We start from the raw sequence: 19,252 nt of genomic DNA, 5'->3' as shown, positions 1-19,252 counted from the left end.
AATTTTAATTACATGAAGTTCTTCAAACACAATTGTTACAGGATGAGTTAATTTGCAAAAACAATATTTGTTTAGGCGTTGTTTAACATAATCCATTGTGTGAATGAATATTATAGAATTTATTAATCAGCAATTACTTTAAAACGATCATGTCATATTTCAAGTACGACTTTGATTGCATTATTGTTTGTAAATATTATTCATATTTTTAATGCAATCATAAATATATAATTTATAATTTATCATTATAAAATGTGTATAATGATTGACGACACTAATAAATGTGTGCATCACGAGTGTTACCATATTACTAATAAACATTATTCCAAATTGTTATATGATGTATTTATTTTTACTTAACTTAAATTTGCTACTTTGTACAGTAGCAAATAAGTTTTACTTCAATCGCGTGTGATCCTTACGCGCACTCTTTTTTTAAAAATTGAATTCAAAATGAAATGACGATTGTTAATGTTCTGGAGATAAATTGATTTATGATTTATGATTTACATTTGATTTGCTCAGATATAACAAGATAGCAAAAATAATTAACCTTACAGTATTTGTTATTAACGTTTAAAATATCTCGAATATTTCATTACGGTACGGGAACTTCCAGCAATTTGCCTTAAGGCACGATGCCATACACCACTAGTTTACCTTTTTTATGTTGTTCCTTGACATCACCATTTTTGACGCCCAACATAGCAGCAATTACACGATCTGCAGAAATTCTGGCTGTGAAGGAGTTCATGCCATCTGATACGTCACATAAATCGACTTCGCTCGAGGAATCGCATTTGTCTAAAAAAGAATAATGTAAATAACATTAGATCAAAAAGACTATTGTTAAATTTTAGAATGATGATTTGGTGAAAATCAACCAATCTTTAATATTTAAAAAAATCGCAAAATGTGTTGGTAAGCGCATAACTCAACAACGCCTAGACCAATTTGGCCAATTCTTTTTTTTTTAAATGTTCGTTCAAGTCTAAGGATAGTTCTTACGGCGAAAAAAAAATCTAATAATTGCCGGCAAAACCCTAAAAACAACCCTTTTCTTTTTCACATACAAACGTTTTCTAACTAAATAATAATAATAATAATGAATTTGAGCGTTAAAATACTTCTGTAATAGTACATGAAAGGATAATCCTCCTAAACGATTATTCTGATTTTGATAAATCTTTCTGAAGTTTGTTATGGGAATTTTATACATTTTTTTGAATTATAGAAATATAGTTAGATTGAAGAAATAAATGTTAAAAATTATAAAAAACCGCTTATCATTCATTGATATTAAAAATATTTGAGGCATTGTTTGGCATTGAAAAGACTGTCAATTGCCATTACCTTTAAAATAGTATATTACAAGTTCTGATAAAATCAAAATTAAAAGAGTTATAATCCAATTAATACCGGAGGTGATGAAAGAGTGCAAATTGTTTTCACTTCTGAACTTAAGATTAAGATTAGTCTATTTCCAAAATATCAAGAAAATTAGAGCACAGTAAAAAATTCACAGGGCACCCGCTTTTTCCTCTGCATTTACTGCAATAATTTTATTGATCGTAGGTTGAATAGAGCACATGTGAACACGATTTGACAAATTAATTCACTTTAAATATGAACTTAAGTTATAATGTATATTGAATTATTAGTGAGAAAAATGTAATTTAGATATTAAAATTACTAAAAGCCAGTTAAAATATGGTACAAAATTATAAAAATTATAGGCAACATTATTGAAGCAATTATTTTGGGTAGAAAAATTTCGACACGTGTATCTTGAATATATTATAATAAATACATCACAAAGGCATACGATGATTTTTCGTGTGATAAATTTGGAAAATCAATGTTTTAGTCGTGAATAAATAAAAAATCATTCATTTATACATCCACATCTACAGGTATGACTAAAAATATTGTATAACCCTTGGCATTAAAATAAATTGAGCAATTAGAAATAAATTTGTTCTATAAATTGCAGTGTATAATTTTTGATATACAATTTTATCGAACATATTTTATTATTTGTTAAAGGAATAATTAAATTGTTAACTGTGGGAATTGAGAATCATCATTTAATTTGAAGCAGTTCTACATTTAACACATCCCTCATATATTGGTGTAAATAGTAATTCGAAAAACAATAATTATTATTTTTAACTGAACGTTTAATATTAGTATAGGATATTAAAAAAACCTGCATGTGGGTACAGGACAACGTCTGTCGGGTCATCTAGTATATATATATATATATATATATATATATATATATAATCCTTTCTTACCTTCAGTTTTTTCGGAGCATCTTTGCAAAAGTCGAGGACAAAGCACAATTAGGAGCAACTTGGCACTCCTGATTCGACGTACCAGCTCTGGACAAGGAGTTGCTGGTAAATCTTCAGCATAAAATGGAAATACTCTGGAAAAAATATTAGGAATGAGAGATTTCTACACTTTTAGTAACGATTTATTTTTCTGGAAAATGTTTGGATTTTTTTATAAATGAGGTAAAAAATAAATGCACGTGATATCCTACTACCGTGATATCCTACTAACCCTATTGTTTTATCATGTCATTCAATTTCACATTTAAATATATTCTATCGAGGCCTTTCAAATGATACCCCACACGATATATTTAACGCAAAATGTTTTGACACCTCATTACACCCATCAGACTGCATATTGATTTATGCAATGTCTTGTAACTTTCAAACGATAAGTCTGATTTTAATCAAATATTCGGCAAATTTGTACAAAACTAAATTATCTAAAATATTGTCTAAGATAGTCATACACTAAAGCAACTCGGTATACTTTAAAATTGCAATTGAGCCAAAAAAATCTGAGTATAAAGTACTCTAGTTTCCTAACAAACTTTAAGTTTTAGTATATCAAGTGCATATTTTTATTTCATCGCTTGTAACTTCTAAACTGTTCATTTGAAATAAACGATGTCTTCGGCAAATTTGTTCAAAATTAAATCATTGACAATATTGTTAAACAGCATTTAGTCCTACAACAACTCGGTATACCCTAAAATTTGATCGGAAATATATTAGATGTACAACTTTGCTGCCGCCATTATTGTAAAGAACTCGTATTGTTAAAACGGCGGAAGCAAAGTTGTACAACGAATGATATACAAAATTATCAATTATACTAATAGTTATTAATTACATTAATAAAATTAGTTGTGAATTATTATAAATGATGATATTATGAATGATTATTAAAAATAGATTAATTTGAAATATTTAATTTGAAATACTATACCCCCACGTGATATTTCGTGATTTTTTAACATTGTACAAAATATGATGTTCGCAATTTTTTCTCCCCTACCTGATTTTGGCAGAATTGGCCTTGCCCCTGGTAATGTGGTCAAAGCAAGTGGTCAAATAGTCAACCCATAAAGAGGCAGCATTGCTATCCTTAGAGCTTAAGAGTAAAATATCGTCCATTGCTAGACGACCGTAGGCTCCTGAAAAAATAGAAAAAATCAAATTAAAAGAAATAATTAAGTCTACGAATTTTCTGGTATTCATATTTATATATACTACTAGCAAACCCGACGAAATCCGTTTCGCCACCAGATGGTTTCGTGAGAAAGATGAAGAAATTTTTTGTTTGTTTTATATTTGAAAAAGAAAAATTTGATTTTATTATACAACAGTAATGAATTTATTTCGATTACAAAAATGAAGTGTTTTTTAGTTGAACTTCTCTAAGTAAATGAAAGTGAATCCGCAAATTATCCGTTTTATTGAAGTGCTCTTTAGTAAACCACATTTTTTGTTTTTTGGTCTGACCTTAACACAAACAAAGCGGATGGTTTTCCAACTCGTGACCAGGCAACGTATAACTGCCCATGTGAAAAACAATGATTTTCTAAATAATCTATTTGAAATTTATCCCGTAAACACTAAACGATTGGCCTTGAGACTTGTTATTGCAAACGCTTGGAAATTGCAATCGTTTGAAGTCAAACGGAAGACCAGTCGGAATCATTGGTATGTCACCAAATCGCCAGCAATTTTTGATTGAATGGTGAAATTCAGTGCGTGTACATCATTATTCTTTGCGGCAAGAATTGCTCGTTGACTTAACCAAGCATAATTCTGATAATTCTCACTAATGTCATTACTCGAATTTTTAATTACGGTGCGTGAAGTTCCAGCAGCTTGCATTAAGGCACGATGCCATGCACAACTAATTTTCTTAGCTTATAACCCGACTTATTTTTATTTATATAGAAGAAGGTTATATATACATTCTATTTTCTCGTCTGGAATTAGTGTAGGACTCGAAATTTAATCCAATTGAATCAATTTCACGTCCAATTCGTCACTTTCGTTGCTTCCTGTTTAATTAAGAATTTGACAGGCTGTCGCCTCTTACAACAATATATATATATATATATATATATATATATATATAAATATATATAAATATATATAAATATATATATCCTGGTGGGCTTAATCGAGCGAGCAGTCATCTAATTAATATTATTAGAAAAGTAATCAAGTTCAAGTGCTCTGCATTTATAGTTCTACTCTAGGTACTATAAATAGTACCAGTTAATGGAATACTATTAATAGTACAGCAGGACAAACTATCAATCAGATTTGAAGTAGGAAATAAAGTGACGAAGTAAAATGATCATGAATTTAGTTTTTTTTTATTTAAGAAATGCAGGAAATTGAAAACAAAAGCCCGTGATACAAAATTACAGAAGCAGAAGTGGGATAAGTAACAAGTGATCTACAATAATAAAGGAAAAATGTGGTGGACGTCAGAAGCTTTCTTTATTTTGTGAATATATATATAAATATATGTATATATATATATATACTAGCTGACCCGCTGTATATTCTGTGTTTGAGAAAAATATGCCAAAAAGTGCATTTTCATATTAACATTTCAAAAAAGTTGATATTGTTGAGTTTGTAGTAAGACTTGCGGCTCTATTACATGATTTTACTGAATTGCAAATTTATAGCTGTTTTTGTAAGAAACATGTGTGATTTTATATTTTTATAATTTAGTACACATATTAAGAAATAGCATACTAAAATTTGGTAACTCTAGTATAACGTTTTATAATTTTAAATATTTTTCAAAATACTCATCAAACCGTGGACTTGCAACTATTGGAAACTATATATGCAAGAGTGCATTTGTTTACAAAATTGCACATTTATAGCTTTTTTTGTTACAAACCTATATGATTTTATATTTTTATAATTGAGTACATATATTAAGTAATAACATACTACAATTTCATAGCTCTAGTATAATATTGTACATTTTTAAAACATTTTTCAAAAGTACTTCTCATATCATATCCAACAGTCGATTCGCGACTAATAAAAATAGAGTATGCAAGTGTGCATTGCAATTTTTTAGTTTCTTCTGTTAGAAACATATTTGATTTTATATTTTTATAATTCAGTACACATATTAAGAAATAATATACTATAATTTCATAACTGTATTACAACGCTTTATATTTTTAAAATATATTTTTAGCCGTCAATTTGTATACGTCAAAACGTTTACTAACGTTTTGTGTATAAATAAAACTACAAACAAAACTACTTACTACAATTTAATCATAATTAAATAATTATTCACGTATAAACATCCTATTAAACGTGATTGAACATCATCTGTCAAAAACGTTTGACATTTGACGTATTAGCCACCGTTCATTGTTTTATTCAAGTTACGCTTCTACAAAAATTTTCAAATTAAAAATGTAAAGTTTCTGCACGATTTTGAAATAATATCTCACCTTTCCGACAAACTACTGATTAGCACGAATTTTTCGAGACTAAGGTTGGCCAAATCGGTTTAGCCGTTTTCAAGTTTTAGTGAATCATTTTATCGAGAGCTCCATTTTTATATATAAGAAGAAGAAGATAAATATATATATATATATATATATATATATATGTGTGTGTGTATATATATGTGTGTGTGTATGTGTGTGTGCTTGAATGTTTGTTCGGACTAATTAGTCGTCCCTTTGAAGATTTGAGAGATCGCTTCTGTTAAAGTGCTTTTCACTTGAAAGCAAAGATAACACCAAAATGATAATAATTATTATTTGAAATTAGGAATTGATATGTATTTACATTTACATGACAGTTTAGGGTTATTATATTAAATTTAAACCTATTAAATTTCGACCTATAGTTTTTTTTAAACTCATATTTTGAGATAATTATATTGTCAAATTTTAAGCAAAATTTAATTAACAACGAAATTTTTTTTGTTAACAAATTTTAGTCAAAATAGACAGAGAATATTTGTTATAAATGTATATAATAATTTTTCTTATTTTTGTACCAATTTTTTGGACAAATGATCGACTTTTGGCTCGTTACTCAGTTGATGTAGTACTCTAGATTCTTTTTTCGTGTCTGGCATATTTCACAGATGAAATTCTCTGTAATCCCCTTTAGGAGATAAAATTATATATATATATATATATATATATATATATATATATATTTAAATATGTACATGGTTTTAAATTTATAGCACGCTTCCAGACAGACTTTAAAGAACATCTGTTTCACCTAACTAAGTTTTAGTAAGTTTTTTTTTAACTCCAGGTGGCTTATTTTAATATACAAGACTTAAAAATAATTATTAAAATATAAATAATATATCAGAAGAAAAATTAATACAAAATGTTTTTAGAGTTAAATTCTATTAAGAATGTTTGTTATGTTCTATTATTTGAAATAGTTTCACTCTGGACTTTTTATTTTATTGAATTGCTCTTCTTGTTTGCATTTATTTTTTGTGGTCGAACCGTTTGTATTACAAATTTGCAATTTTAACACAAAATACTTTAATGCATCTACTTTTATACTAGTTAATAAAATTGACAAAAATTTTTCTAAAATTCCAGATATTTAAAATAAACCAAAAAAACTTCCACCAACATTGAGTAATGATCGAAATGCAATTCTTGTGTGTATTAATTTTTTGTGGCCGAACCGTTTATATTACAGAACTGCAATTTTAATAATAATATTTTGATAAAATACTTTAATGTATCTACTTTTATACTAAATAATAAAATCGCCAAATATTTGTCTAAAATTCGAGATATTCAAAATAAACCAGTAAAACTTCCACCAACATTCGGTAATGATCGAAATGCAATTCTTGTTTGTATTAATTTTTTGTGGCCGAACCGTTTGTAATACAGAACTGCAATTTTAACATAAAATACTTTATTATATCTACTTTTGTACTAAATAATAAAATTGACAAATATTTGTTTAAAATTCGAGATATTTGAAATAAACCGAAAAAAACGTCCACCTACATTGAGTAACGATCAAAATGCAATTCTTGTTTGTATTAATTTTTTGTGGTCAAACCGTTTGTATTACAGAACTGCAATTTTTACACAAAATACTTGAATGTATCTACTTTTATACTAATTAATAAAATAGCCAAATATTTTCATAAAATTCCAGATATTTAAAATAAACCAGAAAAACTTCCACCAACGTTAAGTAATGATCAAAATGCAATTCTTGTTTGAATTTATTTTTTGTGGTCTAACCGTTTGTATTACAAAACTGCAATTTTAACACAAAATACTTTATTGTATCTGTTTTCATACTAAATAATAAAATCGCCAAATATTTCTCTAAAATTCCAGATATTTAAAACAAACCAGTAAAACTTCCACCAAAATTGTGTTCTATTAATTGAAATAGTTTAACTCTAGACCATTTAATTTTATTGAATTGCTCTTAAGATTAATTGCTTCAGCAGCAATTAATGAAGCAGCAAATGGTCAATTATATATTCTATAAATGTCCTTGACATCTTTGTAGATGTATAAAGAATATTTATACAAAAATTTAAATTCCACCATACAAAATAATTTTTCAAAAAAAACTTCAATCCCAAAATTGGTACATCTTATCATTCTTTACCAAATCTGATTACAAAAATTTGAGTACAAATCCTTGAGCAATTTTAAATACTCAAAATACAACTTCGCCATCAACTCCGACCATATGACAATCGTAAAAAACACAAGAACGAGATGGTTCATGTTTCGCAACTTGGAAGCTATTAATCTTTTACAGAAACTAAATTTAAATAGAAAAAAAATGAAATAAAAACGAGAAACGTTTCCGACATTTTTTCCGACTTTTTTGACACTTTTAGCTTTGTATGAAATTGTAAGAGGAATTTAAATGTAGTTGTAAGCCGAACCGTTTGCGCAAAATAAATAGTGCATTTAGAGTTTTTGTGTAAAATTAAATTATCAACAATTTTATCATATAACACAAGTCCCTACAAAAACTCTGTATACACGTAAATCACAATATAAAGCAAAAAGTACGAATTTTATCTTTGGCAATCCAAAATTTTGTTTAGGTTCTTGAGAAGTACAAACACATGCATTAGTGTAATGTTATTAAATTAATTTCCTACTAAATAACTAGCTAAACCCTCAGTGCAGGATTCATTAAAAAAATAAATCTCCTTAATGAATTTTCGTAATTAATAAAAGCGCGCTGAATGTTAAAATTATCACCACATCAATATAAGTTCTTAAGAGTTGAAGGTGCATTTTTCATAAAACATTAAATATTTCAATTTTTTTCGAGAACCGTCATCGATTTTAGTATTTGTTATCAAAGTAGACATATTGAAGTATGATATACTGAAATTACAACAATGTAAAACAAATAGATGAATTATTAAAATTTTCAAATCTTTCAAAAATCAATTCAATAATTTATCAACATTCTTAGACTTAGAAGTACTTTTCTCATAAAATAGTAAAAATTTTGAATTTTTTTCAAGAAATGTTATCAATTTTAGTATTTGTTATCAAGGTAGACATATTAAAGTATAATATACTGAAATTACAACAATGTAAAACAAATAGATGAATTATTAAGAATTTTCAAATCTTTCAATAATCAATTCAATAATTTATCAACATTCTTAGACTTATAAGTACTTTTCTCATAAAATAGTAAAAATTTTGATTTTTTTTAAAAAAACGTCATCGATTTCAGTATTTGTTATCAAAGTAGACATATTGAAGTATAATATACTGAAATTACAACAATGTAAAACAAATAGATGAATTATTAAGAATTTTCAAATCTTTCAGTAATCAATTCAATAATTTATCAACATTCTTAGACTTACAAGTACTTTTCTCATAAAATAGTAAAAATTTTGATTTTTTTTTTAAAAAACGCCATCGATTTTAGTAATTGTTATCAAAGTAGACATTTTGAAGTATAATATACTGAAATTACAACAATGTAAAACAAATAGATGAATTATTAAGAATTTTCAAATCTTTCAGTAATCAATTTAATAATTTATCAACATTCTTAGACTTACAAGTACTTTTCTCATAAAATAGTAACATTTTTGAATTTTTTTAAAAAAACGTCATCGATTTTAGTATTTGTTATCAAAGTAGACATGTTAAAGTATAAAATACTGAAATTACAACTATGTAAAACAAATACTCGAATTATGAAAAATTTCTAAAATTCAATCATCAAAGCATATTCTTCGTAGGTATTTTTTTCATAAAACAGTAAAAATTTTGATTTTTTTTCAAGAAAACTCATCAATTTTAGTATTTGTTATCAAAGTAGACACAATAAAGTATAATATACTAAAATATCAACTATGTAAAACAAATACATAAATTATAAAAAAATTAAAACTTTCAAAAATCCATTTTCCATCTAACCTTGCTCCATTCCGATTAAGATGTATCAAGATCTTCTAAATGGCAATTGTGTTGTTTAATATTATATGCACACTGTATGCATTCATTTAATTCATTCATTCATTCATTCATTCATTCATTTATTTATTCATTTAGTCAGTAAGTTTCTTCGTTAGTTGTGTTTCATTTAATAAAATAATTGAGCCCATTCATAAACGGTCACTTCTTAAGAATTGGTCAATGGAAAAAATTAATGTGCCAGATGAAAGCATCTGCATTAAATGCATACAGAGAAAAAAATATTCATGATATGTAAGAATTTTATGTAATTGTAAATATAATTCACATTATATATCTGCCTATAAATATTGTACGTTTTTAATAGTGGCCCTAAAACTCTCCCTTGAGGCACACCATATTTCATAAATATTTTATTTACTGTTTTTCATTTGTTTTAATCAAATTGTTCAAGACTTACAAGAGATGTAATCTAATACTAAATAATATTTGGATGTCAATTTATTATTTTAAATGTAAAAATTAAATTTTTTTAATAGTTATTATCATTAAAATAGACTTTTGCTGTTTCTCATTAGACTTGTTAAAAAATCTAGTAATTTAATAGTTTTTTTTTAGTTTTAAATATTTCCTTGTGTTCAATGTATTTCTAAGTACTATTCAACTACAAAACTACTTTTATGCATCACAACTATCTAATGAATGAATGGTGCATCTGTCTGTTTTTAGTTCGAAATAAAATAAAATAAAAAAAAAAATGTCGATCCATTAATGTATCACTCGTTAGTTTCTTCTTCATTAAATCGAACAAAAGAGATCATTATTTTTATTTTTAATTACTCGAACTTCTTGAGAGGAAAAAAGGATGCTGGAATTATTTTTAGAGCTATATGATGATGAATTGATGATTAGAAGAGAAATGTTTAAATTTAAATAAAACTGTATAAAATATTTAATTTTAAACTATAAAATTTGCATTTACATTTAACAAGATAATTTAAGGTTTTCAAATAAACTAGTGGTGCATGGCATCGTGCCTTATGGCAAATTGCTGGAAATTTTCGCACTGAAAATTTAAATTGTTGAAAAACTATAAAACTTCTTAAAATCTTTGAAAAAAATAGATTTTTGAGAGTTTTGAAATTTTTGAAAAAATTGGTATTACAAAACTGCAATTTTAACACAAAATACTGTGATGTATCTACTTTTATACTACATAATAAAATTGCCAAATATTTTTCTAAAATTTGAGATATTTAAAATAAACCAGAAAAACTTCCACCAATTTAAATAACAGATACAGAGTATGATCAAAAAGCAATTCTTGCTTGTATTTATTTTTTGGGGCCGAACCGTTTGTATTTCAAAACTGCAATATTTACATAAAATACTTTAGTATATCTACTTTTATACTAATTAATAAAATCTCCAAATTTTATCCATAAAATCGAAATACTTAAAAAAAGTACAATGAATGCAAAAGAATTTTTCCTTATAGTTATTCAAGTTGTTATTCTGCAACTTGCCAAAAGATTTGAAGAATTTTATTTTCCATCTGAAATCTCTTTCCAAGATCTCCAGACAAACAAAGAAGTGCTTTGAATTTCAATTCGATTCAAAATACGTTCAGAAATGCGAATTTTGAAAACGAATTGAATTCGCAGAACAAAATAAAATTTCAAACAAAATAAATAAATAAAAAGTCGGGTAAAAATCAAGTCTGTTTAAATTTTTCTAATTTGAATTGCTGAATGATGGCACACATTAAGTACCTAAACGTACAGTATAAAATACATTTTTTTAGACAAATTACGAATAAAATTTCTTCAGACCTACAACGACTAGAATTTCTAACAATATCTAATATAATATCATTTTCCTTTGAACTTTTGTCTTGTACAGTTCAATTCATTTCGAGATAGAGATAATAATAATAATTGTAGAGATAATTATATATAAATATATATATATATATATATATATATATATAAATATATATAAATATATTTATATTTATATCTTATCACCAAAACTTACAAAAAAAACTTGTCCTCATCTTACTGACAAATTTCTCTATTATTATTTTAATCGTTCTGATAACGCTTATCAATGGACAAAAAATTTGTTTTTATAATTTGAATGCATGTTTTTGTTTTTTATTATGAAATATTCATATTGATATGATAAAAATATATAAACAAATTCCTGTCGAATCAGAATAATGAATAAAAACTAATTTCCTGCATTTCTTATCACTTTTAAAGAATTTAGGATTTAAAAAAAAAAAAAAATTAAAAAAATGAAAATAGAACGTTTTGTACTGTAATATAAATTGTAATTATATATTTAATATATTTTTGTATTATTTAAGTATTTTAAAAAAAAATCTGTCTGTTTTTTTTTTGACCTCGGAAATCGGACCTCATTTCTTTGAAATCTTCAGCCTGTTGCTTTTTAATTTTTTGCACCAGATTTCTTTGACGAAAAGCCGAAATGTGTATTCTTGGAAATTCTCCGAGACAAAAATTAGTTAAAAAAAATTAAAAATTGTTTTTTTGAAAATTACTTTTAAAGTTCTTGGGTCCTTTTCGTCCATATGTAGATCGTTATATATATTACGACACTTCTCGGTTGAATTAATTGTTTCGGTTAAAAAGTTGCAAAATTTGAAAAAAATACCACCCAGAAAACATTTTGGAAATGTTAAAGAATTTTTCAAAAATATGAAAAAATAGTTATTTCATACCATTTACTACTTTTTTACGATTTCTTGGTGCAAGACACCTGTTAGTAATTTATTCTGTTTATTATTATGTAGATCGTTACGACACTTCTCGTTTGAATTAATTGTTTCGGTTAAAAAGTTGCAAAATTTGAAAAAAATACCACTCAGAAAACATTTTGGAAATGTTAAAAGATTTTTAAAAATATAAAAAATTGGCTATTTTATATCATTTACTAGTTTTTTACGATTTCTTGGTGCAAGACACCTGTTAGAAATTTATTCTGTTTATTATTCGTCGCCAGAAAGAACGTGAAGTGAATTTTTAATTATAAATTTTGACCGTTTATTTTTTTATTTTTTTGGTTTTTGTTAAAGCAATTGTACTTTATGGAGGTCAGACTGTCTGTAAAAACAAATTGTTGGTTTTATAAATACACTGAGGGCGATAAAAGTTTTTTTTTAAATATTATAAATATAAAATGTAAGCGTAGTGCAAAGGTAATAAATTGCATTTACGAAATTTCTTTTCATTGCAAGTTCTGTGGGTCAAAATATTTTTTATCTCGAATTTTGTTAAAATATTATTAATTTTAATATTTGTTATTATAATAGATACATTTAGGAGTGTATATGCTAAGTTACAAGTTTGTAAAATAAATAGTTTTGCCAGGAGATTTTTTCCCAAAATAATTTGTTTTACATTTTTTTTTTATTCTCGAACACCGTTAGACAAAATCTTTTTTATTTCGATTTGTGTCAAAAAAAATTGTCAATTTTAGTATTTGTTATTAAAATAGACATATTAGAGATTAAAATAAAATTATTTTAAGATTATAGAATAAATCGTGCATTTATTAAAAATAATTTTAAAAGTCACTTTGTCCATACGTAACTATATAAATATTTTTCTTTATTTATTTTTCATATTTCTATTTAAAAAATATTATTATTATATTAATTATATTAATGTGTAAGTATTAAAAAATTAATTAAATATTTAAAAGTATAAAATAGTAAAATTTTAAACTAAAATTATGAGATCATATCTATTAATTTTATTAAATATTATATTTATTAAAAAAAAATTATAAAAAATGAGTGGGTAAAAAAATGTCCTACTAAATAAAAAATAGACATTGCAAATTAACCAAAAAATCGATTTTTTAAACATAAATAAATATAATAAATTTGCAAATATATTAAATATTAATTTTGTTAAAAAAATTAAAATTAATTAAAAATAGGACTAAATATATTTAGTCCTATAATAAATTTAAAATTATGTGTGCTAATTTCGTGTATCATTTTAAAAAAATAATAAAGTATAAGTGTTAGTATTAAAAAAAAATTAAATATTAAGAAGTATGAAATAGTAAAATTTTAAACCAAAATTATGAGATCGTATCTATTAATTTATTAAAAAAAAAAAACAAAATATTAAAATAAAAGTGGGTAAAAAATATCTTACTAAATAAGAAATAATATACATTGCTAATTAAACAGAAAAACGATTTTTTTAAACATAAATAAATATAATAATTAAATATTGAGAAGTATTAAATGGTATTATTATAAATCAAAATTATGAGATCTATTAATTTATTTAAAAAAAAAATCGAAAAAATGAGTGAGTAAAAAATATTTTTTACAAAATGAAAAATATTCATTGCAAGTTAAACAAAAAATCGTTTTTTTTTTAAATATAAATAAATATAATAATTAAATATTGAGAAGTATAAAATAGTACTATCAAAATAAATCAAAATTATAAGAGATCTATTAATTTCTCAAAAAAAAAAAAAAAATTAAAATGAGTGGGTGAAAAAAATGTTTTGGTAAATGAAAAATAGACATTGCAAATTAAACAAAAAATCTTTATATTTTATTGCATTCATATTAGGGATATTATTTTCATGTAAATTCTATCCTTTGCACTCTTATTTATTTAAATTTATGTTATTAATTGTCAATATTGCTAGATGTTAATTATTCAACAGTTGTAATAATTATTGAAATTAAAAAAAAAAATGTTGTTTTGCATAAATTTGCAAATATAATAAATATTAATTTTGTTAGTAAAAATTGTCTATTTTTTGAGCCCTAAAATAAATTTAAAATCATGTGTGTTATTTACGTATATTATTTAAAAAAAAAGTAAATAATTTATCAACAATTTTTTTATCAATTTTAAATTTTTTTAATAAATTTACTTGTGTACTTACTCAAAAAACCGTCAAAAAATCCCTCTCACATCAGCAAAAACCACAATTCAAAATTTCCAAAAAAATCCTCAAACATACCACAAACTAAAACCACCAAAAAACCCACAAATTATTAATTATTATATTTATTATTAATTAATTAAAAATCAATAACATTTATTCCTGGTGCACTCTTACTAAGCGTCTTTCACACAAAGAAAGGCAACTTGTCACTAATTCAATTTGATGGGAAACAGCCGGAGCTCAAACTACGATAATAAGACTAACGACGCTTGTTCCTGAGAATGTTATTGGTGGAAAAAGTGAAGAGGGAAAGAGATGGAACGCGTTCCGCGTTTGCTGATTGGCGGATGGATTTGGAACCAAGACGGAATGCTTAAGATGCACTTTGGAAGGGACGATGATAACAGGAGCGGAGTAATAAAGGATATTTGTGTATATATTTATATATATATATATATATATATATATATATATATATATATATATTTAATGAAAAATGCCCGAATCTCAGAAGAATATTTTACCCTGTTCCTTGAAAATAATAAAACAAATTAAACATTTGTGCCGTGTACTAAACGCAAGTTTATTGATTATTTTTTTCGTAGTTTCTATAAATCTTTGAAGTTATTAAAATGGAAAATATTTTTTAGGCAAGACAGATATTACAGCTGTTCAAATAATGAGATTATATCGCCAGCGAAAAAGTAAAAAAAAATACAGGCTGTCAATGAATGTATGGTAATTTTAATTACATGAAGTTCTTTTTTTTAGGCATTTTTTAACATAATTCATTGGGTGAGCAGCAATTACTTCATTTCTCTAATAAAGGTTCGTTTCTACATGCTAATTACAATGACAAACCGTTCATGTCATATTTGAAGTATGACTTTAATTACATTATTATTTTTAAATATCATACATAGTTTTGATGCTATTATAAATATATAATGTATAATTTATAATTACATAAATTTGTATAATGGTTGGCACTAATAAATGTGTGCATCACGAATGTTACCATCATATAATCATAAAATTGTACAGTAGCAAATAAGTTTTACTTTAATCGTGTGTAAACCTTACGCGCACTCTTTTTTTATAATTAGTATTGTTATGTATTATTATTTATTGCCTAAACTTTCCGAAACATACTTTATTTTAACTGTACTTAATAATAAATGTAATGAAAATTGTTTTCTTTCTATTAAGTACTATCCAATTTTTAGTACTATAAAACAGATTAAATTTAAAGCTTGGAGTTCCTCAAGGCTCTGTTCTGGGTCCACTCTTAATTGAATTTATATTATCCTCCTAAAATTCATTGAGTTTAGCTTTTTAACTTCCCGTAGAGCAAGTTATGGTAATCGCAAAAAAATTGAAAATGAAAATTTTTATATATCTTTACGTTTCAGAGGTTTCTGAACATTTTGGCTTACCTTAGAAAAAATGGATGTATGTGTGTGTGCGGATACAAATTTTCGTCCACGTTTTCAAGCGCACGGATCAACCGTTTTGAATAGTTTAAAAAACATTCGATCCCTATTGATAGGGAGATGTGCTGACTAGTTTTTGGCAAAGGCAGGTCCAGCCGTTACGGAGATACGAAGCAAAGAGTGCAGAAAATACAAATAGAGTTTTTAAGAGAACGGGGTATCGGATTTGATTAATCTAAAAAACATTCAATTTGTAATGATTGGGAGAAGAAGTGATTAATTTTTGGCAGAGGCAGGTCCGGCCATTTCAAAGATACAGAGCTAAATGTGCAAAAAATGGCAGTTTGGGTGAACTAAGCGTCCGATTTGAATGATTCAAAAAACTTTCTGCTTGTATTGACAAAACAATTGCTTTTGAGGATAAAAAATTATTACTTTTTTTTTCATTTTCCATAAAATATTTTTGTAATTTTGGATTTTTAAAAATTCAAAAAATTACCCAGGCTAAGCACAGTCTAAGCACCACTCTGGTACAAATGTTTACCCGAGTGCGTTTAGACTGTTTATGTACTGAAGCACTTTTCCAATTTTGTGAGAAAACTATTGAAAAATGTGAAAAGCCGCCAAGCTAAGCACAGTATATGTAAAAATGTCGCACAGAATTATTTGCAAATGCGTTTAGACTGTGACTATACGGGAGCATTTTTTCAATTTTGTGCAAAATATGCAACTATTTTTTTTTAAATTGAATTCGAAATGAAATGACGATTGTTAATGTTCTGGAGATAAATTAAGATTTATGATTTACATTTGATTTGCTCAGATATAACAAGATAGCAAAAATAATGAAAGTTACAGTATTTGTATTAATATATTCGAAAACGTTTGAAAATTTCTCGAATATTTCATTACAGTACGGGAAGTTCCAGCAATTTACCTTGGGGCACTATGCCATACACCACTAGTTTTTTTTTCAATCTTTACCGTTACCTTTACCATCGATTACCATTTCCTGGTGCTCTTAAAGGCAAAAGTAAGTAACCGGCCATTTAAGGCTTCTATGGCCTTTTTTATTCGGTTCTGTTCTGGCCGGATACGGTTCGTGGCGTCTCCTACGTGACGAATTAAGAATTAAATAAAGGAAATGGTCGAACGGACGGAAAGGAACGGAAACGGCCGACGGATAGGACGGAAGGCACAATATTAATAAAACGGCCGCGGACGGAATTTTTAAATCATATTTAATTTTAGACATATATTTATATATGAATATATAGTTTGGTTGGGTTCTATGGGAAACAAATAAATTAATTTAAAACTATTGGTATGGCATCGTGCCTTAAGGCAAATTGCTGGAACTTCCCGTACCGTAATGAAATATTCGAGAAATTTTAAACGTTTACCAATATATTATTACAAATACAGTAGAACCCCAATTATCCGAATTAATGGGGACCGGGACCCATTCGGATAATCAAATATTTGGATAATCGGAGTTTTTTTTTTAAAAAAATTGCTATTGGAGAGAAATAAACTTACGTTTTGATATTGCACTATTTTTTTTATTGAATTAAATGAAAGAAACATGACATTTTCACATGTTTTAAATATAAATAAAATGTACTTATGTACAAGTTTAGAAATAAAAATCATTGTTTTGTAAACATCTCCGTCAATGTAAGCTGTTTTGCGGTTTTCAACCTTAGACTTTTTTGGACATTTTTTTTTCTGAAAGTGATTCGGATAATCGGCGATTCGGATAGTCGGAGTTCGGATAATTGGAGTTCTACTGTACTGTAACTTTCATTATTTTTGCTATCTTGTTATATCTGAGCAAATCAAATTGTAAATCATAAATCAATTCATCTCCACAACATTAACAATCGTCATTTCATTTCGAATTCAATTTCAAAAAAAAAAATAGTTGCCTAATTTGCACAAAATTGAAAATGTGCTCCCGTATAGTCACAGTCTAAACGCATTTGCAAATAATTCTGTGCGACATTTTCACTTGTACTGTGCTTAGCTTGGCGGCATTTTCACATTTTTCAATAGTTTTTTTTCTCACAAAATTGGAAAAGTGCTCGAGTACGTAAACAGTCTAAACTCACTTGGGTAAACATTTGTACCAGAGTGACGCTTAGACTGTGCTTAGCCTGGGTAATTTTTTGAATTTTTAATCCAAAATTACAAAAATATTTTATGGAAAATAAAAAAAGATGTATTAATTTTTTTATCCTCAAAAGCAATTGTTTTGTCAATACAAGAAGAAAGTTTTTTAGCTCTGTATCTTCGAAATGACTGGGCCTGCCTTTGCCAAATTTTTCCGGGTCGAAATTTCATTTGTTAGTCAGTAGAGTTTATTTTCTGTTAAAGTTTCTTCAACTCCTTTGTCATTTTACAAATCTTCAGGTTGCTCGTCAGTAGAGTCCCGTTTGCCTAATATTTTCATTTTCTCGTTAGTAGAGTCCCTTTTTCCTAACATTTTCATTTGCTCGTCAGTAGAGTCCCTTTTTCCTCTTTGTATTTTTATTTGCTCGTCAGTAGGGTCCCTCTTTCCTCTTTGTATTTTTATTTGCTCGTCAGTAGAGTCCTTTTTTCTAATATTTTCATTATGCTTGTCAGTAGAGCCCCCTTTTTTCTCTTCGTATTTTAATTTGCTCGTCAGTAGAGTCCCCTTTTCTCTTTGTATTTTCATTATGCCTGTCAGTAGAGTTTCTTTTTCTTACAATATTTTCATTTACTCGTCAGTAGAGTCCTTTTTTCCTTTTTGTATTTTCATTTGCTCGTCAGTAGAGTCCGTTTGTCCCAACATTTTAATTTGCTCGTCAGTAGTTTTTTTTTCCAAATATTTTCATTCGCTCGTCAGTAGAGCCCCTTTTTTCTAATACTTTCATCATTCTTGTCATTAGAGTTTCTTTTTCTTACAATATTTTTATTTGCATATCAGTAGAGTCCCTTTTTCTATCAAAACGTTTTAAGCAAAATTCTACTCGTCAGTAGAGTCCTTTCTCCTAATATTTTAATTTGCTCGTCAGTAGAGTTCTTCTCTCAATTATTACAAATTGAATGTTTTTAGATCATTCAA

At 26.4% G+C, this 19,252-nt stretch overlaps 1 protein-coding gene across 1 annotated transcript in view; it reads right to left on the bottom strand.

Annotated features, from left to right (window-relative positions):
- LOC113389755 overlaps window positions 1-19,252 on the bottom strand; it is a 78,371-nt gene that overhangs the window by 8,273 nt on the left and 50,846 nt on the right. Inside the window, exons 5-7 of the mRNA XM_026626764.1 lie at window positions 3,358-3,496; window positions 2,298-2,431; window positions 661-804 (exon numbers count right to left, since the gene is read on the bottom strand). Of these exons, the coding sequence (XP_026482549.1) occupies window positions 661-804; window positions 2,298-2,431; window positions 3,358-3,496 (417 nt within the window). The remainder of the gene's footprint in view (window positions 1-660; window positions 805-2,297; window positions 2,432-3,357; window positions 3,497-19,252) is intronic.

This window comes from Ctenocephalides felis, unplaced genomic scaffold (genome assembly GCF_003426905.1).
Source record: "Ctenocephalides felis isolate EL2017-DRISC unplaced genomic scaffold, ASM342690v1 CF-g0.4_SCAFFOLD_03573, whole genome shotgun sequence".
Classification (NCBI taxonomy): Eukaryota; Metazoa; Arthropoda; class Insecta; order Siphonaptera; family Pulicidae; genus Ctenocephalides; species Ctenocephalides felis.
The sequence above is the reverse complement of the archived record's forward strand: the minus strand, read 5'-3'. Positions and strand labels throughout refer to the sequence as shown.